The following is a 25,397-nucleotide window of genomic DNA, read 5'->3' on the forward strand; positions in this document are numbered from 1 at the left end:
TGATCAGCTCCTCTTATCCCCAAGGTTGCACCTCCAGCTGTAATCGCCCATGTGAAGCCTGCCCGCTGGACAGCCAGCTGTTGGGCGATATTAGCAATCGGACCAATCAACGCATATGCACTACGAAACTAAAAGAAACGCGGTATAATAAGGGGAACGAACTAATGCATGCCTAGCAGTAGTAAGTGGTTCGTGGGGAAAGGGAAAGGTTGGCGCTATATATATCTTCTGCAGTCCTTGAGGGAGCACGGCTCAGCGCCACGCCTAGCACAACCACACGTGCATAAATAATGGCAGTAACACAACGCTTCGCAGGAAAAAAAAAAAAAAATCCCGCTACTAGACTTTTAACGCCAAAAGAAAGCTGGGATTGCAAATAGTCAATGCTAGGGAGTAGTAAACCAGCCCTTCCAATTTTCCCGATAAAAGAGAAAGCTTCTTGCGAATATTGGACTAGCAATGACGTAATATTACTCGGCGCGAAAAAAACTTCTCCCCCGCTGTTCCAGTCGTCGTTCGCGGCGCGCGGCGCTCGAGACGACTCCCACGGGAGATGAGACCACGTCGCCGTGCAGACAGCACACCCCTTCTTCCGGTGAACCGAGCCGACGCGGCGAACGGGAGACTTCCGCGTCTTGCGTGTCCACATGTGAAAACCGGTCCCGACAGCTGCGCCGGCGGCGTCCAGACAGACAGATCGCACAGCACGAACGAGAGACGAAGGCATGCATAGTCGGTGCACTGCCATGGAAACCGCGTTTTGCGCAATGCCCCTGTTTCGCGTAGTCACGTAGGCGGTACGGTTCTCTCGGCAGTCCCGGTCTGGGTGGAACTCGGGCAAAAGCGCCGCCAATTGCGTGGCGGAGCAGCGGAAACTTTCCGTTAGGCACAGCGTCGAATATAGGCAACCCCATTTAACGCCAGCGTTTCCAAGGAAGGCGGTTCGTGGGAGGACGCTGAAACCCGGCGGAATCGTTTGTACTTTTGTAAGAGTGGGCGAATAGACATTTCATCGAAAGCGCTATATCTGACTAAAAATATGGGCCGATCCCGAATGCAGCGCAGTCTATCCCCGTGGCGTTTCGAAGCGCTAGCTGTGAGAAGAATGCGAGAAACTGACACTTGACGCAAGCGCCATGATGTTCCAAAGTGTGGCTTTGGAACGAGAGAAAAGCATGCGTGCTATTGTGAGCTCTAATAATGGTTAGGGCACTGATCTGCTGAGCTGGAAGGCAGAGAGTCAATCCCACCATAAATCACGCATGTGTTTATACCATTATACTCATATTTATGTACACTTCACCCAATTTGGGGCTATCTAAAACAAACCTCGAGGTGTGTTGTGAGCGTACGCGAGCGCGTCACAGTGTACACGTAATCGCAAGTGTTTGTAAGAGATACGAGGTATACAGAAACGTCACTCTGATAAATGACAGTGTGCAAGGTCAACCGTAATGCACGCTCGCGCGGCTGTCGAGACGTCGCAATCATTATATCATCACATTCTAAGTACGCGATAACATACTTCGGGAGTTAGCGGTGTTAAGTTATGGTCTAAGTTTTCGAGACCCATTCGAATATGGAATAGCACCATGCCGAAGCGAATCGAACCGAATGAAGAATAGCTTTCGAGTAGTTTTCGAGTAACAAACAGCCGTTCTCGCCAATAATATAAAACGATGTTCACATCTATAGTATATTCACAACGTTAGCAAGCTTCTGTCATTACATTGCACATTATGAAGCGCTCTTTATTGCAAACAAACGCACCTGAAGCATTAGGAATAAATAAGCTGCTCCCGTACTCAGGATTCATCGGCAAGTGCGAACGATAAAGGAAAAGTTGGCCGCCCCGAGTGACGTATATATGTATATAGCTTTCTCCACCGCGTAACGTCTCGTGTCATTTGTCTAATATGGCCACCGGGTTGAAATCTATCGCATTTTTGCTCCAATTTTACGTTCTATCACGCACAGTTGACCCAAAGTATTCGTATTTATTAATAGTGACTTCTCGGTTCGAAGACCGAAACGAATTGGACAACATTCAGTTCATTATTCGAACGTTTAGAATATTCGCAAACTCCTAGGAAATTTTTAACATCAGATTGCACTACATAAGAGAGCGACATCGACAGAACACGCACGTTTTCAAGTAGTGCGGCGCTAATAAGGAATGTGATTAACACCCCCCCCCCCCCCCCAGAAAAAAAAAAAAAAAAAAAGAACATCACGTGGACGATTACGCGCATCGCTAACTGCGTGCAGTACATGAAAACTGGAGGTTTGTCATTTCTGATATAACGCTTTCACATGTCTACGATGTGCGCATGCATCCGACATTCGTCATCAGCCTATATTTCAGTCCATTGCAAAACGAAGGCCTCTCCCAGCGTTCTCCAACATCTCCTGGCACACGTCCGCCAACTCCGTCCTGTGATGCAAACTTTATCTTATCAAGCAACCTAAATGGCTCTGCCACCATCGAATGCGTTTCCCTTTACTTGGCACCCATTCCGTTACCCTAATTACCATGCCGGTTATCTTCTCTACCCATTACGCGACCTGTACACAACTCCATTTATTAATCGCAACTAGAATATCAGCCACCCGCGTTGACTCAATCTGTAATCCGTAGTGCCGTCTTCCATGCCGGTCAAGCTTTTCGTTCCAACGATCGTTGCGCGGTCCATAACTTCTTCTCAAGTGTCTGAATCAATGCTGAATAAAATAAAAAAGTTTCCTTGTTAAACTGTGGGGTTTAATACGTCACGAAATCGGGGGCACAGCGAGTTATTTAACCACCTGAGATTCCTTGACGCGCACCCAAAGCACGGTGCCATGAGGGTTTTTCCATTCCGCCCCCATCGGAATGTAGTGCCACCGCGGCAGGGAATCGAACCTACGACATCATGCTCCGCAGCCCGAAGTCATAGCCACTGAGCCACCGCGGCGGGTCAAGTTTCTCTGTTAGTCTCTATATTTCAGTGACGGCGCTTGCGTCACCAACTACACTATAGCGGCATTCTCTCGCTTTCTTTTTAGTTCGGAAGCCTGCATTTAGGCACAATAAAAAGGTGTGTTTAAAGTACACAAAACAGTTTGTTTCGCGCAGGAGGCCTGATAGACAACGGTCGAAAGGTCCGTGAACCCAGTGTTCGAGAGGGCGTCATGGGCGAAGCCTGTTGCACAAAGGTGGCGAAGATGGTTACACCCGGGACAAATCCAAAGCAACTGCGTCACATTCAGGTTTTGGATAGTGCTGTTGCGGAGTGGACACGAGGAACCATGTGCGGTGCGGTTATGTTACGGACAGTAAGCGGTCACAGACGGCGTACAAGTGCAACCCCAACACGGCGCATGCGCAACGCGACCTCCTTTCGGCGAGACTCTCCATTCGTTTCTCTATTTGACTCTGAGCAAGCGTTTTTGTCTTGTTTTTGTCCAAAACTACATCAACGGCGACGGAGGAAATCGTAGATCATAACCATCCGCGAAGCAGTCTGTTTCACAGAAAAAAAAAAAGAAGAAGAAGAAAAAAAAAGAAGTCTGTTTTATATTGATGTCACAGTCTCAAGTCTAGACTGTAATTTGTGACGCGAAACTGTCGCTGCGCGTAATTGACCCTGCCCTAAATTAAACCTTGCTCAACCATTTCGCCTCAAGAGCTCGCCATCGTATCTGATTTCAATGAGTTCCCGGGCACTGTGGCTTGCATGAGAATGAGCTCGCCAACGGGGAGGCAATGATGGGCCGCAGCAATGCCATGAAAGTGTGCGTCCCACTTTCTCGACCAAACACTAATGACCTAAGCTCATACCTTAACGCGTGAAAATAATTGAACATATTGGGTGCAATAGAGTCACCGTCGTCGCCGTCTTCACAGACTAAACTCTTGACATGTGACTAAAATTACCGTCGACCATCAAGAGAAGTCCCGCAAGCTCGCTGAACAGGTTACGACTAGCAGTGACGCTCACTCGGCGCCATGCGGGGAGTGCGGACTTCAAGGAGTGCGATCACCCGGCGTGGCTGTTTAGTGGCTATATGGTGTTGGACTGCTAAGCACGAGGTCGCGGGATCGAATCCCGGCCGCGGCGGCCGCATTTTGATGTGAGCGAAATGAAAAAAAAAAAAAAAAAAAGAACCGCCCGTGTACTGCGCATTTGGTGCACGTTAAAGAACCCCAAGTGGTTAAAATTAATCCTCAGTCCCACAATACGGCGTGCCTCATAACCAGATTGTGATTTTTGGCACGCAAAACACAAGAATTTAATTAAATTTAAATTAAAGGAGTGCCCTATATACATGAGACAACAGAACATGTTCTCTGCATCTGCCCACGGTGCGCTGTGGAAAAGCAGTAACTGACAGACTACTTGCGAAACTTCAAAATGAGTGTTGGTCGGGAAAGGTTCTCTTGGGACCTTGGCCGGACCCTCGTCGTCTGCGAGATGTTCTAAAGACTCGACATATTTGTGCACGAGAGTAGACCCGATTTGAAACTTGGCTGTTCATGTTCATTCGTACCACCGCTCTCGCCCTCATCATCAACATTTCTCTCTCTCTCTCCTTTTACTCCCGTCTCCCTTCCCCAATGCTGAGTAGCCGGTCAGAACTGTAACTCAGGCCGACATCTAAGCTTTCCCAAGTGTCTTCCCACATTTCAGCCCCACATCACTGGCAACCATGACTGATTATACATTTCGCTTTTCTGGAATATCGATGATCTGGCGTTCATAACTTCGGCCAACTTTTATTGGTCTCGTATATATCCTTATCATGACCGGGGTCCCCTGTGACTAGTTGGCTAGACAAACCTGCCCATTCACAGCTTCAAGAGGCTGACTCTGCGAATGAATGACTCTATTATTATGCTTTCCTCTCCCTCCTTCTTATCTTTCTTCCCCTTTCCCCTCCCCAAGTGTAGGGTAGCCAACCGGGCACGTCCTTGGTTAACCTCGCTACCATTCCCTCTTCGTTTCTCTCTCTCTCTCTCTGACTACCAATCAGGAAGTTATTTTTCTTTGCCAGGCTATCTATTATTACTTTAGTCTTTTGCATATTAATCCTGAAGCATATAATAAAGACCTCTTTATTTTAGCTGGGCTCGATAGAAATAAGACCATCTATAGAGGGGAAAAAATAAACACCCGGCTTGAAAATGCAGCCATCGTGGGACAGGGTGCGATAACGTGGGCCGGTGTTTGTTTACCTGAAGGACCAGGGACCGGCAAACTCCTCGCTCTTCGATGAGGTGCGAGGGGCTCGACGCCGACGGTGGAGATAGAATGTTTCCTGCTTCAATGTGTATCGCTGGAGAAAGGGAAGGCCGAATGATAAGGAGAGAGATAGCGAGAAAGATATGCAGTGTGCCAAGTCGATTTCGATGTGGGAGAGAATGAAAGAACATAAGAAGGGGACGTGTGAGAGAAAATGAGAAAACAGGAACGAGCAGGTCTCTTCAGCGGACGGCATGCAGTTGACGAGACGTAGTACCTTGGGATAACGTACGATATCAACATTCTGTTCAAAGTTAATGCTGACTTTCAATTAGCCAATTTCTTATTTTGTAAAGATTCTCGGGGGATTATGTGGTGTCTCATTTTAGGGGTTCTCGAATAGCGAATTTTTTTTATATACGAATAAAAAATAAATATTATAGTGAAAAACGACTTTCGAATATTGAATCAACTATCGAATATTCCCAATTTCAAAAAAAGTGAAATTAAATGTTCCGTGGAGTCTGTTCGGTAACAAGAGGTTTGTTTGTATCATTTGATGCATGCAATGGCGTTAACGGATGGATTTAGGGTCAGCTGAGACGCTGTAGATGAGGAACAAAGGAAAGTACGATCGTATCTGACAACAATCACAGTAATGAAAGAAAGAAACAGCACGTCCCAGATGCGTGTAATGTAGTGCAGTGCTCGTTGAAGGAGCTAAGAGAAATACTACATGCGCACAGTTTCGAAGGCATCCAGACATGGCGAGATTGGTCAAATAATAGATTGCTCTCCCCAAATAAAGACAACGAACCTAACGCGAGGCATGCTTACTCAGCGGCTGGTAACTATTGTGCATAGGTGAACTCCTCCAGGCGTTTATTCAGGAACATGGTCGTCGGTGCAACAACCGCGGTTTTCCTGCACCAGAATCAATCACAAGCGTCTCCATCTGCGTCAAACTTTCTAGTGCACCTGTATACTACGAGGACTGTCGTTATGAACGAGAAGCAGGGGAACAGAGGGGCCCGATTTTTGTAAGTCACAACCACATGAAGCCAGCAGATAATAAAACCAGGAAAAGCACAGGGGAAATTATTTGTTGCTTTAATTGGAGTGTAGAAATGATAAGGGAAAGGGAAAATGGAAGTGGGCGATAAAACAACATGCCGCCGGTGAGAGCCGTACGTACCGAACGCAACAACTAATTCCATCAAAACGACTATTCGACAACTTCAAACAGTGAATTCTCGAATCGAATGCGAATCGAATGACACAGGCTTTTCGATTCGTATTCGAAATTTCGAATATTCGCACACCCTTGCTAATTACGTTAAGTATCTATGTATAATCTTGATATAGGGTTGCTGCCTTCAATAAGCTTTCCCCACGTCAAATATTGCGCTCTCCTCCCTCAAGTTTTTTCTGTATTTCGTTAGTGCTTTCTCTTATTATGGATCTCCGTTTCCATTGCAACAAAAATCAGCCATTACCTTTGTTGCTGTAGCCTTCGCACCGTGTACCTCATTACAAAGGCAGATAATTTCGGTCTTCCTTCTTGAATGTTGCCGACAGTGTCCGCGACCATATGCAATGACCCCTTCACAATTTACCTTTATGGTTATTGCTCTGATGTGTCCTCGAAGCTATAGATGCGCGAACAAGCGCTTGGTTTTGTGGAATCAGTACATAGAACACTATCATAGATTTAGGTTGACAAAACTCCGCTAAAACTCGCTTTTTTTTTTTACCGTCATATATAGCCATTGTCAAGGACGCGTACTGTCAGATTTTCTCCTTAACTTAATTGAACACGTTGTTTTTCTTCGCGGACTTAATGCTCCCCAACATCTGCAAGTAGAGCATGGCAAGCTATTCGAAAGTAAAGAACGGAATAACAAAAAAGTGGAAATAGCAGCCACGTCAATTTCGGCGCAAGATTGCCTTCTGCAATATTGCCTTCCGCAGGATTCTAAACGAGCTTGACTAGACATGGGCGTTTTCGAAAATAAAAATAAAGGAAAGAGAGAACGAGAAATGAAATCTGCTATCCAGAAACTTCCTGACAGTTTAGGGTCGCAACTACTTCGCAATAAATGCTGGGCTTGCGTTTCCTGGCAAGCTCGAGTTCGTTGAGTTATACCGGAACAGTGTGCCTCGGTAACTCGACATGCTGCTCTATCAATAGCTCAGCAACAGACCCAATCGCCGGCATTTGTAGCTTTTGTCGAAATGATAATACTACTATGCAGTGGAGGTTATTCTCTCCCCGCGGTTTATTCTAGCTTGCTACACATCAATCTTCTATTATGGAAATTTTATTTTTGTCCGTATGGGTTCATTTCTACATGGGTTCAGACGTTTCCGTCAAGTGCTCTCAATTACATCTTGCTAGAGCAAACTGTCATAAAAGTAATCAAAATTGTGGACAAATTGACGAATCCATACCTGTACGAGAACACTTAAATGTATAGTCGGATTCCTGTCGTTCCCGCAAAAAGCACGTTGACAAGGCATATGAGGCAGCGTTGGAAATATTAGACAGACCCGCCGGGGTGGCTCAGTCAGCTAAGGCGATTGCGCTGCTGAGCACGAGGTAGCGGGATCGAATCCCGGCCGCGGCGGCCGCATTTCGATGGAGGCAAAATGCAAAAACGCCCGTGTGCTTGCGTTGTAGTGCACGTTAAAGAACCCCCGGTGGCCAAAATTAATCCGGAGCCCTCCACTACGGCGTGCCTCATAATCAGAACTGGTTTGGCACGTAAAACCCCAGAAAGAAGAAGAAGAAATATTAGACAGGTGACAGCTATATAGGCGTCGTTCCAAATTCGCGCCCACTAAATTAGCCAACCTTTCCAATCTTGGATTGCGGACATTAAACGCAAGCCACTCAGAAGCACCGCAAACGGATTCCGGCATTTCAGTGCCCCAACGCACGCACGCATGCACGAGGAGTCGCTGCGTCGACGAACTCGCACAGAAGACGCGCGAAGCGTTGAGACGAAACGACGTGAGCGTTCGGCAAGTCCAGTGTGTTCTGTGTCCCAATTCTCGCGGCTGCAGGGTTCGCTACGAAAACGGGGCGCGGTGTTTGTCACTCGACACCATGTCTGCATAAACATGCGTACGTACTGGCCAAACCAAGCTTCGAGTTTGTCCGGGTTTGCCGCCGCACGACCGTGCGTTGCGACGTAGGTGGCAATAAAGCCTATATATTTATATATAGGGGCTTTAGGTGGAAACGCAGACACGAACTGTGACAGGTCAAAGGTTGTATAGGCCATTTCCGTCACCACGTGATAAGGAAAACTCTTTCGGTTTAAATAGCTCAATCGTAGACGTGTAGTTTGCAGAACTCCAAGCGTCGCTGCCCCTTCCTTCCTGGACGGGGCAGTTCACTCACCTGCGCTCGCCGACGTGCCGCTGCCGACACTGCAGTGTCAGTCGCCTCGCCAGACGGACCTTGACGCGCCTGAACAAGTCCTTGGCGAAGTTGCTGCACCCGAGAGAACGCATGTTGCTGCCGCCGCTCGTCGTCGCAGTCGTTTGGCTCAGTGACGGCGTGCCACGCTGTCGGTGCTGCATGGCGGTGCAGCGAGTAGTATAGTGCGCGGGCGATAATCTCACGCTCGTGTGTACACTGTCAGATCGCGCCAACGCGTGCACCGGGCGTGTTCCTTTTCTCCCAGACGCAGCTGTCTTTTCGACGCGGTGATAGCGGCCCGTCTACTGGCGAGGTGCCGGTCAGAATGCCGCGCGCGCGCTCCTCTTTTGTGTGGCCGCATTCGCCGCGGCCGAAGACGATAAGCGGAACGCTGCACGTTCTCCCCCAGCCGTCGCTCTGCTTCCCTCCCGAGGCTGTCTGTCCGTCTCTCCACTCATCTCGTGCCCGTGCGGCCGGGACGGGCTGCGTCGCTCAGAAAGGGTGTGCGCGTGCTGACGGAGGACGCTTGGCACTCGGGTGTAGGGTGAGACAATCGAGAGAAACCATATACACCTCGCCAAATCGCTTTGTGTATGCACCGTATGTGCGTCACTGTGAGCACGTGCTGGTCGTCGACACGTGCGTAGTACATACGTGTCTGGTCTGTCGTACAGCGCAAACCGAGCGTCGGCGCTGTGACCGCGGCCACTTTCTGTGTTATCGAGGTTGTCGACACTTCGAAATGACGGCTCTACATTTTCGCTGGTCAGGTCATCTAGAGAAAGGTCGGTGGAAAGCGCTCGCTGTCAAAGAACGCGAGGGTTAGCAGAAAATAAAAAAGATCGACGAAGGCATGGACTCGAAGGTTCCATTGCGTTTTCGCCGCGCCATCAGCCACAGGCTTTTTCGCAGCGGAAACGAGGGCGGCAATTATCCTACCCTCCAACCTTCAAATCCCGCCTATAACTTAGCTGGTATCCCGTATAGAGCTTACAGATGACTGTGAAACGAAGCCGGGTAATTTGGAACAGTCATATGGCGTGGTGAGTTTAGAGCGATTAGGTGCAAGCTTCCTTCTTTAGTTCTTTTCTTCTTCTCTTTTTTGTTATTTACGAAATATTCCGCAATGGCTATTTGGAAAGCAAGCATAAAAGACCTCGTTCCGCATACGGATGACATTGGAACGCAAGCTTCCGTTCTAGCACAACACGTTTCGCCCTTCGTAGTGCGGTGCTCGAGTCGCAACCACAGCAGCTGGGTTCAGGAAAATAAGGAAGGTGATGGAGTACTTTAGAGGCAGCGCTCTTAGCACCGGCAGCAAATTGTCACACGCACTGAATCGGACGAGTGGCATTTCCGTGCAACGATTGAGGAATGGACGTTCGGTTTACCTCACGTCGAGAAGCAATTGCTCGACGAGCACCATCGCGGGACGGGAGTCGGGTGGAATTTCACACGAACTGACCCGAAGCAGAACAGATCCAGTGTCCGGTACCTGCCTTACATCACTCTTCCGCTACCTTCAGGGAGTGAGTGAATTGTCCCGAGGCCAACAGGAGTGTCCCGCATGTCCTCGCAAGTGAGGGCCAAGCGCGCACCACTAAGTTGGGTAAACAACGTCAATGGGACCACGACGACGCGTCATCTGTACACACTGCCGCGTGCGTCTCTTGCGCAACATCTTGTGGCGTCTGCGCACATGTGTAGCTTGCTGGAGGAAGCAGAATGAATGAATGAAAAACTTATTTTCACAAAGGAGGTTTCCCGGCGTATGTGGTGCCCTAAGTCCAGGACCCCTGTGGCCTTTGCCATCTTGCGAGCTCTGTCGATCAGCTTGAGCTGTTCTTCAGGCTTCGAGCAGGATAGCGCAGCCTCCTACTGCTCTGGTGTTGGTGTTTGGTGTACTGGCGCTACCTTTGGTTTTTGGCAAGCCCATGTAACGTGGTAAAGCGTCGCGTGTTCCCCGCATAGCGGGTACTTATTGTCGTATGTTGCTGGATAGATTTTGCTGAGTAAACTCAGATTTGGGTATGTATTACTCTGCAGTTGTCTCCAGACAACCGACTGCTCTCTACTAAGGTCCTTGTGGGGAGGGGGGTAGATCCTCCTTAGGGCGGCTCTTTGGTTTTCTAAAATTGCTCCATAGCGTCTGGTGACTGTGTCCGGTTCCCCGTCATGGTGCGCCCCCCGGTTGGCGTATGCTCGGGCGTTGGCGTCGGCACGCTGGTTTCCTGTCACAGTCTCATGGCCTGGTGTCCACGTAATGAAGCATCTCGAGAAGGTGATTTTTCTCGTCTTGAGTATGCGGATGGCCACAGTAGATATGCGTCCACTGCTGTACTGATGCTTCTTGCGAGTCCGTAAGTATTTCTGTAGTGGCCTCTTCGCCCTGGTGGGTGATGGCGAGTGCGATAGCTTCCTCAACCTCGAGGATGTTGTTGCCTTTGATCGAAGCGCAATTGATTTCCCTAAGCTGGTGATCAACAAGGCTGACTACCGCCCCGGAGTGTTCTTTGTATGTGGTCGCATCGACGTATAACACGTCTTTTCTCCGCGCGAAATATCTTTCGTGTGCTTCCGATCTTGCCTTTCTTCTGGCCTTGTGTATTTTAGGATGCATGTTTTTTGGTATCGGGCTGATCTCAATGATCTCTCGAATATCTTTAGGTATGCTTTCCGTGCTGTTAATTTCTCTGCAAGCATCCCTCATGCCCAGTATCTTCAGCGTGTTCCTGCCCGTTGGGGTCGAGGAAGCAGAGAAGGCGGGTTCCAAGCAAAGCCAATAAGAAAGGTATACTGCTGATACGAAGGCAATAAGCGTAGACAACTCTGTTGGATTTCTTTTTGACAGTTGTTATAAGTGTGGACACCGGATAGGCCCCTACGAAAGTTGTGGAATAGTTGTGGAAAGGCCGAAGACTGACGCTGCTCAAGGGACCTCGCGCCTTATTAGAACATGTCATTTTATGAAGAACGAAGCAAGTCTCCCTCTCTCCCCCTCTCGATCTGTACGTAAGTGTTTAGTTATGCCCGGCGTTCTTCACTCCTCTGCCCATGACGTGTCGCGGAGTGCTTTCAGTGCTATGTATATGCCTGCTCACTGGCTGCCGATTTGACTCCAGTCCCATTTCTCTGCGTTGATCTAAACGGCGACACTTATACCGCAAAATATAGCATATTATTTACCCGTTCTGCATAGGATATCCCGTTCATCTGAAGGCGTTCCTCGAGCAACCTCGAGTTCCTTAGTAATTGCAGAGGCACGTCATCCTCCACTTCCTATTACTAGGACGGTTGAAACCTATCGACCCATCTTTCGCGCTTCAGTGCGAAAGATGTGCAAGCAGTTGCACTTGTTGAAAGAGACAGGGCTTGCATGAATACGGGGATTCAGGTGCACAAAAATCTATTACCCCATCGTGAATTTTGGATCTCAGACATCTCCTACTCTCCATGGCGACTCGTTGCCCGGAAATTGAACTTTCAGTTGAAGGAATTGTTCGCAAACGAGACATGTTTGTGCTAGCAGCACAGCAACTAGCGTTATACCAGATATACTTTCGATACCCTGGGTATATTCAAACGTATACAGATGGTTCTTGTGAAATTATTCTACAGCTGCCTTTTTCATTCCAGAACGGAACCGAACACAGCCGTTTAAACTGTCTCACACGACATCATCAACTACAGCAGAGCTTTTTGCAATATCGCCTGTGTTACGATAGATAAATTCTATTCAAAAAGGGAAGCAATGGGTGATACTTTGTGACTCGCAGGCAGCTTTGTCGTCACTTCATAGTGACATCAGCAATTCGTAAAACATGGCGTCAGTTTACGACACACTAAAGAAACTCACAAAAGCAAGTGAAGAGAATCGCATATTAATGTTCCAATTGGCCACTGGCCTGACCTGCAATATCCCTGGGAATGTTGCAGTTAACAGCGCATGTTAACAACGTCACATATGAACTTCCTCTAACACAACGCTGATTGCGGCATATAATAAGACAGATATCAGCCCGTGGTTGCAGAGAGATATGGTTCGATCAGAATTCAAAATCTTCAGATTTATTTCACATAGACCCTTCGCTTAAATTTAAAATCCCGTCCACATTGGAAACAAACAGAGCCTTTGAAGTGCTGATTCACTGTCTGCGGCTTGGTACCGCGTATACAAAACACTTCCTTCAAAAAAATTTCAAGAGCTGATGGATAGTCCGGAATGCACTTGTGGCCGCGTGTATGAGGATATATACAACATCTTCCGCTAGATGCCCGCTGACACGACACACAGAGACAGTGTTTAGCACGTGATTAAATGGCATTGAACCGCAGGCCCTTAAGCCTCGGGAAGATCTTAGGTCCATCGCCAACTTGCTATTCATTGCAAAGACAAGCGTTACTGGCCTTCCAAAGATTTCTAGAAGCAAGCAACATTCTCGGAAACTATTGAGTGTGTTTACGAGTATCTGTGATAAGCTCTCTCTATATGTTTAATTTGACCCGACTTTGGCGCGTTCAATGCCTGGATTCATGTACCTTCGTGTGAATCTAATCCCTACTTTTTTATGTGCCCTGATTGTAGTGTAGTTATGTGACCGGACATTGTGTTGACTTTTGTGTACTTATATGTGACTGGACTTTCTGTTGCTTATTGAGTTGACTTTCAGTTTTAGTGGCTTTAGTGTACTTATGTGACTGGACTTTGCGTTACTGTGGTTTGGAGATGACTTTTAGTTTTAATGATTTGAAGATTTTTTTTCATATCTCTATGTGACAAGGAGTAGACGGCGCCAATTACAGGCGACAACGTCTTGTAAGCACCATATAATAATAATAATAAAGAGAAAGAACACCGTGCATTGCGTGCATTGCGGTTGCTGTTTGCAATTGTGCCTCTGGTCCTGTGTGCGTAATTTTGTCTTTTTTAGCGAAGCACCATCGGCTGGTGGTGCTTATGATAATGACGATGATGGTAATAATAATGATGATGGTGATGATGATGTATGCCAGGTTAACCTGGCGGACTCGGCCGGTAATGGCTCCGCCTGAGCGTCTCTTTCCGTGCCATATATGTCGCCACCAATGCAGTTTCTCGCAGAAATGTAAGTAGGACGCGGGACACTTCCTTGCATACTATCTGCGGTCCTTGCGGGATTACTAGCGATTACACACGTTCGTGCGGAAGCCCTCTTCTTTTCATGCTGTCCGGAAGCCTCTTTGTTTCAGAACAGAAGCGCTTGCAGGACCACATCAAGTGCGCTTCACATCGCCCACATTCGTTGCACTCAGTGCGATGATGGGAAAACACCATTCGCGTCATCGTACGCCATGCTGGACAGCCCTGTATAGCATAGCTCCAGTCTATTTTCTCCACTAAGACCTCACGCGCATGCTATACGCCGCCGTATCGACTCGCCTTGTGCGTAGCGAGATGCGCGCGGTATGCACTGGTTGTATTTAAATGGACACTAAGGAGGATTGCTAATGTTTACCGATAAATTGCGCACCTGTAATGCCAGAAAACCTTTTTTTTTTAAGGGCGGCTTCTTAATTGCCAAGCTAGAGGCGCAAGAAGGCATGAACGAAACACAGGTTTGATGTTCCCGCGCTAGCTTTTCGGAACGTCATGATATTCTGACACCGTCTGCTATACATGACTGACTGATTGATTGATTGATTGATTGATTGATTGATATGTTGCGCTTACTCACTACGGGAGAGTCACCAATAAGCCGGCGGTTAAAGCGAAGAGAGGAAGTATAACTCAAAAGCGAAAGTAAGGCAACTGCCCTATAGGGCAAGTTGGAAATTGCACAAATAATATTGAAATCGACTAATTTCCGAGAGCCTCATATTTTTTAATGAAACCGTATGATTGACAAAAGCTAAACCGCCTACGCTGTCACGCGACAGCGCGCCACTCCGGCCGTCTTACATGGTGTTGGTTTGGGCGTCGACATATGAATAACTGTAACAACGCGTGCTACATTCATTTTCGCTCTCGCTCTATTAACGCAGCATGCACTCAACTTTGCATCGACGCGATGTCTGATACTGATCAGTCCGCCAGTGCTTCATCAACGACGAGCAGCGCGAAGCATATTACTGAAAATAAGATTGCTGGAGCGATGGTGTACGGCCAACGATCTCTTTGTTTTCAATTGCGTGCATTTTTGTACAAGCGAATGTCATGGAAAAGCAGAAGGAAGAAAAAAATAACGAAGTGATAAAGAGGGAGAGCGAAATACAAAGAGAAGTTGCTAAACCTGCATTGTTGCAGATTTTGCATTAGGGCACCCGCTACATAGGCAATGCTGATGATGGGAAACATGGTGACAAGTACACGTATAGTGTTTCTCCGCGAGGTGAAATCCAACCAGGTTCCAAACTGCACTGCATATAAAGAATAGGGCCTAGGATAAATTACAGCTGACGCATACGTCCTTCCTGCCAATTCGTTCTTGGACACTTCTCTTTCCCAACCGATGCAGAGTGCCACACGCAGCCACTGTAATGGCAGCAGAACTCGCAACACCCCGATATTTCCACGACCTCGCGACAGCTATAATCTATACGGGTATATCTATATACACGCATGTACGGCGCGGAGTTGAAGGGTCTGTGCTTCAATATACATCTAGTTCTGTATTTTTCTCCCAGGGCACGTGGTCATTACATCTGCCGGCTTCGCAGAATATTGCGTCAGCAACGTCAGTCGGCGGGCTCTCGATCGCGGCCGGTCTCAACCCGCATAAAGCAGAGACTGCGGATGGATCCTTTTCGTTGAGGTCGGCGAACGCTGACCAACGTCATTTCCAGACAACGGTGACGTCACCTCATTAGTTGCGCGCCAACGCGGAGTGGTGGTTAGCTTCCAGTAATCGTCGTGACTGTTTGGGCTTGCTTGTCATGGTATTTTTAGAAAAATGTTTGTTGGGCGCAAGAACGTGGGAAATAAGAAATTATACACAAGAGAGAGCACTCTGTCTTGCAGTATCCTTTCTTTCTTTCCCATGCTTTTGAGGTATAAAGAAACCTTTTCATAAAAATTCCAGTGTAATCGTTTAACCGCTTAAGGTTTCGAAATGGTCACGTTCAATTTTGGAACGCTCGCGCCGAAAGAAGCGCTTGTGTCGAGAAAGGGAAAAAAAAAGAAAAACAAGAAAATCAAGAAGAAAAAGAAAGGTTAATTTGCTGTTCCGCGGCAATCAAGTAAGCGCTCGTCTTGTCCGTGCCCTTTTTTGCACTCTTTTAATTTTACTATAAATGAAGATAAAGTGGTGGCAAGGACAACATTAGCCACATGTTTGTCGTTATTACGTAAATCACATTTAAGCGCTCTTACTGTCGCCAATTTTCGTTATATACTTGCAGCTTAATGGGATGCATGCAGCCACCACACTTGGAAGTCAGAGAATACTATTTTCGCCCTTGGCCTGATATTGCTGTTTTAGAAACACGGCGAGTTGTTGCGGTACAGACGAGGCGATATAACAGATCTGGCGAAATGAAAGGACAGCAGAAAATTTCGCCTTTGTTTTTTTTTTCTGTAACGTTTGTTATCTATATATCCATGGCCACTTATAGTTTGTTTCTTGCAGTGCTCATCCATGACTACATCTGGTTTGATGGGCGATAAACCGCGATTTGACATGATTATGTGCAATAGATGGTTTTCCGTTACCCGCCAAGCTTATACGCCACATTGTAAAGAATGCAAATTAGGTCGCAGAGTGAGATTTCCAGTCAACGGAACGTGGCCGTCGCCATTACAGAAGCCGCAGAAAGTGCTACCAACTTATCGATTCAAGCTGCACGTTGGAAGATTGTGCTACCAAATACGGAGCGCTAGCTACTAGTCACAAGGTTGACTCGATCATCAAGATCAGGCTGGAAAATATAGTTGTACACTTTTAATTAATCTAGCTATTATTAACCTTAGTTGTTAATAACTTGTTACGACTTCTCTCTTGAAACCGATTCTGCTTAAGTCCAAGACGTCTGACACGGCGTTTCTTCACGGAGCAGTCAATGCCTGCCGCAGACGCACAAAGAACAGGGAAGGTGGTTTTAAAGAGAACAGCAGACTTGCACTCGGTGTATCCTACTATCTTCGCTGGAATCAATGCGCTACCTCAGGGCACATTCGTGAACAAAGCGGAATACGTTAGGTAAGCGAGGTTTTAGCTTAAGCTTATACACTGCAGCAACGAATTATGTGCTCATTAGACGTTACACAAAAGTTTCGCTACCCTTTGATTCTTGATTGTACAAACAGACGTAACTTCCAATGCGAAACTGTCGCCATCAGCTTTCTGGGCGCTGCACTACTGGGCGCTGGTCTCACTTTGGGACACACCCTACGGGGGCGCATATAAAAAACCGTGTCATGGAGAGGCCCTGCCTAGCTCGAAATGTTCTTCGACCTCTCTCCCATTTTTTGCTTGCGCTTTTATGAACTCTATATGGACGAGAGCCCTTGGGAACGATTTCGTGTTTCCTGACCGAATCCATGCATGGTGGGCCGACCGTCGAACAGAGCTTCCTAAAACCCCGTATATGGTCAGCCGTATAGTCAGACTGTCCGTTAACACCGGTACTACACCCGTACTGCCTCCTTTATGTCTGCGAACACGCCACATTCGCTGGGCATTGCCAGTAGAGCCACCAGTGCGAGCTTTGCGTTGGCCTTATCCCCGAACGCAGAAGTTAGGTCGATCAACGTCCTGCTGTATACGATCACGGGTGAAGCAATGCTGTCACGCAACGCTACTTTCCGCTCCTGTGTATCCAAGATTGGATCAATTCGCTTATCCTTTTAGTATAAAAGTATACAAGCATGTGGCCGCGGCTGCTGGCTGTCTGTACCGAAACGCTCGCCGACAAGCCTCCCGCCCTTTGCACTCGGGTCTTTCAACGTTCGTTGCCCTATATACGAAGACAATTCCACTCCTGATGCCACATATAGAGCCACGCGGGAAGCAGCCCTTGAACTTGGGTTTTGTTTCAGCTCCTTGACCTTTGCCGCCGCCGTGATCAGTCAGCTGCACCTCTGCCTTGTCACTATTAGAGCTCTGCGACTATGCCACCTTTTGTTTTACGTGCTTCCATGCGCTGTTTTCGCCTTGCACCTCCTTGAACGTTTGCATAAGCGTATAGCTAATCTTTTGGATCTTTAGCCAACCATTCCCCCCCCCCCCCCCCCCCCCTGCAGCGTTATTTATATCGAAGCGCCTCCTTTGAGAGAGCTTATCCAGTTGGTCTGCGACCAAGTACTCGACAAGCTCCTCAAACGTTAACACGATTCAAGCGTCCAAGTAAAAGTGCAAGTGGCTTTGAATGCGCGTTGAAAATGGTCATCACCCTTCGTTCGTATGCATTCCCGACACCAATAACCTTTAACAGCGAAGCTGTTTAAGCCAGCCGTAAAAAGTGCGCGTTTCACAAAAAGCCAGCCGCGCCGTAGCCATGGCAACCAGCGACGCCGCAGCTACTAGAACACTTGGCATAATCTCGTGACGTCATGCAAAGCCGCGCATGCGGAGTAGCGACAACCACGCAGCTGCTACCGCCAAGCTAAGCCACGCCGAGCGACGGAGCCACCTCGCGCAACCGAGTTCCGTCGCGCTACCGCCGTGCCGCAGATTGTGTGACGTCACGCTTTTCTCCTTGCCGTAGCCGAGCTCTGCCGTGCCGCAGCTGGCGATAAGCCACGCCTACCGCCGCAGACACTGAGTACTGCGCATGCGCCGACAGCGGGCAACGGCTATGTGAACCGTTGTGCGGCGACGCTCATTCAGATGCAGCCATGGGACACCGAAAGAAAGTACGTACTCCCGAAGAAGAATCAGCGCATCGTGCAGCGAGGCTTGCCGCTGTACGAGAACGACAGCGACGAGCAGATCCAGAATACTCGGCCAGGAAAAGGGAGAACAAGCCTTTTCCGATCTCAACTTTTCAGTCGGAAAAGTTTTCGATCGGCCAGCTTCGCTGTGTCTCGAGCTGTGCGCGGCCTAATGCAAGCTTTGCCGTTTTTTTTTTTTTTTTTAATTCACCTGCGGATAGTTTGAGTTCTTCAAACACTGCTCGACTTTCTGTTGCTCCTTGTGCTCAGCTCAGCTTATAAGTCATGCGGATAGAGACGGGGCCTTCTCCGCAATTAGCAGGGAAATTAGCAGTTATTAGATTTACTGCTAATTACCTGCTCCGCACTTAGCAGGAAATCTCGGCACCTCATACGCTTCGCGGGGGCAAGCTAGTTGTCCTTATAGTTCTTTTTGTGTCACTTTTTTTGTACCGCCTTCCTTTCCGTACCATGCCACAAACAATATACGTGTGTTATTGATGCATTGAGGCGATAACACCGTTTCACGCATACGTGTCCTTAACGTTACCACATACGTGGTTGTCGCTTTTTTTTACAGCGAAGCTGTATATGCATGGCTAGGTTCTGGCGGATCGTGTCCGCGGACAAAACGACGCGTAGAACAACGATTAGAAAAAAGTGGGCCGATCCTGGTGATAGTGCAGAAAGGGTCCAAGCTCAATAGCACATACCCCTGTGGGATCGGGGACCTGCAACGCGCCCTTGAACTACCGTTGTCACACGTGAGACTCCCCCCCCCCCCCCCCCCAAAAAAAAAAAAAAAAAAAAAACAATGCGCCGGAGCGATGAACGCTGTTGCCCAAACGCTAGTCTATGACGATGCGTGTCGAAACGTCAGTGATGAAACCGAAGAGTCTACCAACCAGTAGCTGTGTCTCATTATTCTCTCTTGACATATATCCATTTCCCTAGCGACGTCATCAGTTGCCCCTTGGACTCAGTGTGGGTGAGATCCGTGTCGCTCGCTCCGAAGAGGAAGAGCGCGCCAATCAACAACCGGCGAGAAGAAAGCGACGAGAAGCCGAACGCGCGGCGGCCCAACGTGCTGCGGCCGATGGTGCAAGGTGGTGTGAACCTAGTCGCCTAAACTCGCTCTCCCTCGCACATACAGCATACGGCACACGGCGACGCAACGAAGTTATCTGTTGTGTCTTTTCAACCATTTAACATAACCATGCACCAAATTGAAAAAAAAAATGTATATATAATTAAACAAAACCAACAGCTTCGCTGGTCTTCCAAATTCACATAGTGGCAGGGCTCTGAATTGTTTTAAGTATGCTTTATGGTATGTGTGTATGCTTTCTAATAGTTTCCAGTGTAATAGTATGGAGCCACTATAATTATGAATTATGAACAGCGCTTCCCTGTTGTGCAGCCTCTTTAATCGTGTTTGCGCACTCGTCGATTATGTATTACCAGTGCGCTAGTTGCCTATTAGGTATCGTATTATCATTTGAACAGCGTCAATAAAAACGAGTGCGGAAGAAGAGGAATTATAGCCTCCGTGTTACAGTGGGGCATAAAGTGAGTGATGATTATGTTTCCCTAGATGAATAATTTACAGCACCGCCTGCAACACTTGCTGATCCGACGAAACTACAGGGCACGTCCTATGTAAATTAGCACCTATAGATTCGACTCCCCAAAACTCTCTCGGGGCTTGTTGAAGCCGGTGAGGCGGTCGGCAAAAGCTTACCACTTAAAAAAAAAAAGGCCGAAAAACTTGACTATATCAGCGCACTAGAGCGCTGCTGCGGGCCTCGAAGACGCCTTGACTTTGCAAACGCCTCTGGATGCGAGGTAAACAGTTTAGTGTCCCTGCGCACCTGGCGGTGACTATGACGTTATGCTGCTGGGCACAAGGTAGCGGGTTCGCTTGCTGACTCAGGCTTTAAGATCGTGTACCGAGCTTTGGGCACACATTGAAGAACTCCAGCTCGTCAAAATTAATCCGGAGCCTTCCGCTATACGGCGTCTCATGTCCAGAACCCAGTGACGGTTCTGGACGTTAAACGTTGTCGATCGACAAACGCCCCCTGTTGTTTGCGAGCGCATTCTCGGTCGTTTGTCGTTCGCATTTTCATGACGCCTATAGGTCTGTCATCTCCTTCGGCGTAGGGTAGCAAACCGGATGTAGCCATGGTTGAACCCGCTGCCTTCATTTTCTTCTTTCTTTTTTTCTCTAAATCAACAGTATACGAGCTCGCAGTGTCCGAAATATTTTTAAGCAAGCTCTGGTAGTGAAATTCCTTGTTGAAGCCAAACCGCCGTAGACGTGCGAGTCGTGTGCGACTCTCGCCCGAGCGTGAGATAAGTCACGTACCACCCGAAGTGCCCATGTACAAAAAAGCAAGCGCGCCGCCATGTCCGCGGGTGCTGAAATGTGAGCGTAAAGCCACGGCGGCCAGAGATGGGCCCCGGGAGCCGTGCCTTCGGCGGACACACAACACTCCTTCCGGTTTCTCAGACGTAGGGGCTCGGGTGGACCGTCGAGGAAGCTCGGCCTGCAGCTCGACAGTCGGTCGTCTCGGGAGTCGGGGAATGTCTGCGCGCCCCGTTCGTCTCGCGGAGCAGCAGTACGCGATTTATGGAGTCAGCCTGAAATAGACGCATTCTGTAGACGGGTTGCTCGTAGATTGTGTGTTGGCGAGCGAAAAAAAAAATATACGTATGTACAGGGTGTCCCAATTATCATGCACCAAGATTTAAAAATATGAAAATGCATCGTAGATGTACAGAACCAAGGCGATGTTGTTCGCCGCTGCTTGGAGATACTCCGGTTATTTTTTGCATTCCGCCTAATCACGTAATTAGTCTTAATTAATTAATCAACTTCTCAAATATTATAATCAGGTGAAAGTGTCAATGAGAAAATTGTAGAGCAATATGAATAACTCTCTATACCGCTTTCTGTTGCTCAATACGTGCTACACAAAAGTGTTTTTCCGAGCGTGGAAGAAGCCCGCGAATACACGCAAAATTGCCGCGCACCTGGGCTTTGCTAAAATATTTATTGCTCTTTTGTTCTTCTTGTTAACTGGTTCGTAGTAGTCGTAAGATCGTCTCTAATGAGGTATATTGCCAGTTTCTCCGTCAGTTATTAGTTTTCTTTTTTTAATAGTTGTTTGTTCTCCTGTACGATCCGTTAAATACGTTTTATGTAGGGTTGTGCTTTCAAACAATGATTTGCGTTACTGTGCCTAAAGCTACTTGCGTTCGCAATGTCGTATTTCAGTCTCTTTGAATAACCGTGCTGTTGATAGTGTCTGTGTCGTACGTTCACGCCATTTTGTCCTGTCTTCGGGTTTCCTTGTATAACGTTGTGCCCGTGTTTGCTCCACCTGGGCGCCTCGTTTTTAATGCGTTAGCATGAGGAATGTCAAAGTGAAAAAAAAAGTGTGGAATGCCGGTCATGAGGCGTGTATATATATATATATATATATATATATATATATATATATATACCTCAGAACTGCGGATAATTACCCCTATGCTGTCCTTGGTTTCATTGCTTGCTGCCTTTTTATGATATGACTAATAAATATCGGGCCCCTCGGTTTAGTTTATTCTCGTTCATTACATAGCGAGGGTCTCGAATCCGGCAGCTGTGATGCCTTTAGCTAGCATGTGTGAGTTTATTGACCAGTTGCTCTCGCACAAAAAGTTCAGGTAGAAGTGACGCCTGCGGCAGAAAAGATGTTCCATATCCGCCGCCAAGGCCGTCAGTGGTGGCGCTGGCTAACACTCCCAAGGTTACTTCTAGCAGATAAACATAAGTACCCCAGAAAGTGGAACAGAAAACGGCCCCGCCCGTAATGCGGAGACATTGGTTCGTATCCCACCTGCGGCCAGTTGTTTTTACAGCTAAGCTGTCTATGGCTAGGGTTCTATACATTTTTCGTGTCCGTCAACAGATCTGCGTGTGCAATAACTCAGCTCCCGTGCTTGATGCAAAATCGCTTCATTCTATGCAAACGCTTATACGTCCCACCACTTGCGTATGCATTTTCAGTACATTAGTTATCAATGGGCACCATTTTCAAAATGAGTAGACTCTCATGTAGATAATAAGGGCTTCTCAAAGATTTGCCGCTGTGCGACCCGCGTTGGCCATGTGTACGCTCGCACCGCCCTCCTATTGTCGTCGTTCCAAGCGTTTGCGTGCCTGGTTTCCTTCCGCTCTCCCGGCGTGGCGGTCCCGTCGCGCGTGTCTAGTTTCCTCCGGCTCCCGATGGTGGCGGTAGTCTTCCACGCGAATGTATGCCGCCGATCAAGACCGCCGATAAAAATAAAAGTGTGTGTGCGTGTGTTTTTCTTCGGGATGACCGCCGTCGCCGCTCAAGAGAAATAACATTTGCTCATACCTTTGATCTAAATTCTGTGTCACCTCTATCTCGTGCGCTAAACTGCTTCGCTGGTAATCCACCTTCACAGCAGTGGAACGGCGAGTGACTTTTTCATTCGCTTTCATTTCGATTAATTTATAATTTCTTTAATTCAGTTACGAACTACGGATAATTACCCCTATGCTGTCCTTGGTTTCATTGTCTGTTGCCTTTTTATGATATGACTAATAAAAATCGGGCCCCTAGGTTTTCTTTATTCTCGTTGATACACACATATATATATATATATATATATATATATATATATATATATATATATATATATATATATATATATATATATACGATGGTCTGCTCCGGACCACCGTAAGTTGCACGTCGAACAGGCAGGACATGTGTCGAGTGAAAGGGTGAGCACTTGAACAACACTTGCAATGTGGTGAACGCGGTTTAAATCATAGATCCGGGTCCCCAAAGAGCTGCGACGTAATGCTAACGCATTTCTCTCGCATTTACCGCTAAATCGCCACCATTCGTCAAGAAACACTCCTTGAAAAAAAAAGTGGTATATTATTGACTGGCTATCGGTTATTAAGTGGTTGTGACATACGTACGTCACTAGAGTGTTAGTAACTGTACTTAGTAACCGTAGCTTTAATGACAGTTACTAAAAACTTAGAGTACGCTTAAGCTTCCCCTTTAGGAGTGGAACGCGACAGCGTTATTGGACGCCGTTGACGCCAATACCGACACCGTATCTTCTGCGACATGGGGCCCGATCAAAATTTAGAAAGGCTCGATTTTCAATATTCCCCTGAATGTTGCTTAGAACCAAAGTACAGCGAAACACCATCAGAATTGGAGGACGCTTAAGCTTCGCCTTAGAGAGTGGAACGCGATAGCATTCAAAGATACCTGGCTGCTTATCAGGCTTTTTTTCTCGTATATTCAAATTACAATTCGACGCTATCACGTCTGTAGGTTGTGGTTAAGTCGTACGTTACGATTTTTCTGACGGATTTTACTTTGAGAAATTCAATTTTTGTTCACAAACGCCTTGCGCCACGCGAAGGGCCCGCCCGGTCGGGGTGATTCGGGATGATGTGGTTCGGCATGATTATTTCCGCCAGACGCCGATGCTTACGCCGACGCCGACACCGACGCCGGATTTTCTGCGACACGGGGCCCTTAACGCTATCGCGTTAAAATACAGAAAGGAGTAACCGTTGCCAATGGGACTCCTGCTCAGGCTTCAGAACCTAGTAACCGTTTTGAACGTTTACGAGTTATCATGTCAAAAATGCACTGGTAACTTCCGAACGTTCCCGAGTACACCTTGATATGCATCGTTCATGCAATAGCCAGGACGGTGCATGACGCATAACCAGGCGTTGTGTTCTGTGTTGTTGCAAGCGGCCAAATCGGTAAAGAAGTGAGAGGCACGCCGCCTCTTTCACTGCAAATGGCGAAGTTTGGTGACCAAGCGTGACCTCCATTCGCGGAGTGTGTGCGCAGTATGCTGCAGGCGTATTCTACAGTTCGCCGACTGACATCACTCTTCTCGGCTGTTGTGTACATAGCATACGGTCAGCGGGCACTCCTTTAAACTCGTGACTTCGTTGATATGATAGTGACGAAGCTTGCTTGCTTGCTTGCTTGCTTCACCCTTGTCACGGTCGTGTCCGTTAGTTGCGCTGTCTCGGTGCTGGCCAACGTCTTCGGAATCTTGGGGATAAAGGATGCCGCTGTTTACATAACCTATCCCGTATACCGTCCGATAAACTTGATCACGAACCCGGAGAGCGACTTATCGAAGCTTCCACAGCGTGATGGTGCGTGCTTAGAGGCAAGTCCCCCCCCCCCCACCACCACCTCCTTCCTAAGTAGTAAACAACACGTTCGTCGGTACACGCGGCGGTTAGACCGAAATGCCTAATCTCTTGCAGCAGGGCGAGACGGAGTATGCGCGCACTCCACCCCGACTCGCGGGTACGTCCGGTAGTTTTCCGTGTATAGCCGACAACGCGACGGCATTGCCACGCGCGTGGCTAGCGGGTTATCGTCGCCCGCGCTTGGGCGTGTGTTGCTTCCCTGAATATTCCGAGGAGGAAGAAGAGCAGGAGGAGGAGGAGGAAAGCGTTATCACTGTGTCCGCGGCGCCGTTTCATGCCTTACCGAAGCTTGAGTTGCCTGCCACGAGATCTTGATTTGACGGCTCTTGCTCAGCAAGGCTGGAGCGAGCGAGGTATTTCAACTATATATAGACTGGAGGAGGAAGTCACTGTGATGTGCATTACACAGTGTAATAAGTGCAACTGCTCCCGTCCCCACCGTTGTTGCCACCTCGAGAAAGAGCTCGTGGATGAAAACGGCCTTTGACCGGCGCTCGCTGTCACCGGAAAGTCCTTTCGAGTTTCTTTGAGTGTCTGGGGCAATATTATTATTGCGCATGTTGTCTTGCATCATGCTGGATTCCACGACTTCGCCAACTTGGCCTTCGAGACTTGTGA

General features: G+C 47.9%; 1 protein-coding gene across 4 annotated transcripts in view; it reads right to left on the minus strand.

The window, feature by feature from the left end:
* Positions 1 to 25,397, minus strand: part of LOC119450264 (choline/ethanolamine kinase) — a 128,318-nt gene that overhangs the window by 58,043 nt on the left and 44,878 nt on the right. Inside the window, exon 1 of one of the 4 annotated variants that reach the window (XM_037713668.2) lies at positions 8,629 to 9,009. The exons of the other annotated variants lie outside the window; for them this stretch is intronic. Coding sequence (XP_037569596.1) covers positions 8,629 to 8,810 — 182 coding nt within the window. The 5' untranslated portion in view covers positions 8,811 to 9,009. Of the gene's footprint in view, positions 1 to 8,628; positions 9,010 to 25,397 lie in introns of those variants that run through there. 4 annotated transcript variants of the gene reach the window in all.

This window comes from Dermacentor silvarum, chromosome 4, assembly GCF_013339745.2.
Source record: "Dermacentor silvarum isolate Dsil-2018 chromosome 4, BIME_Dsil_1.4, whole genome shotgun sequence".
In the NCBI taxonomy this organism is placed as follows: domain Eukaryota; kingdom Metazoa; phylum Arthropoda; class Arachnida; order Ixodida; family Ixodidae; genus Dermacentor; species Dermacentor silvarum.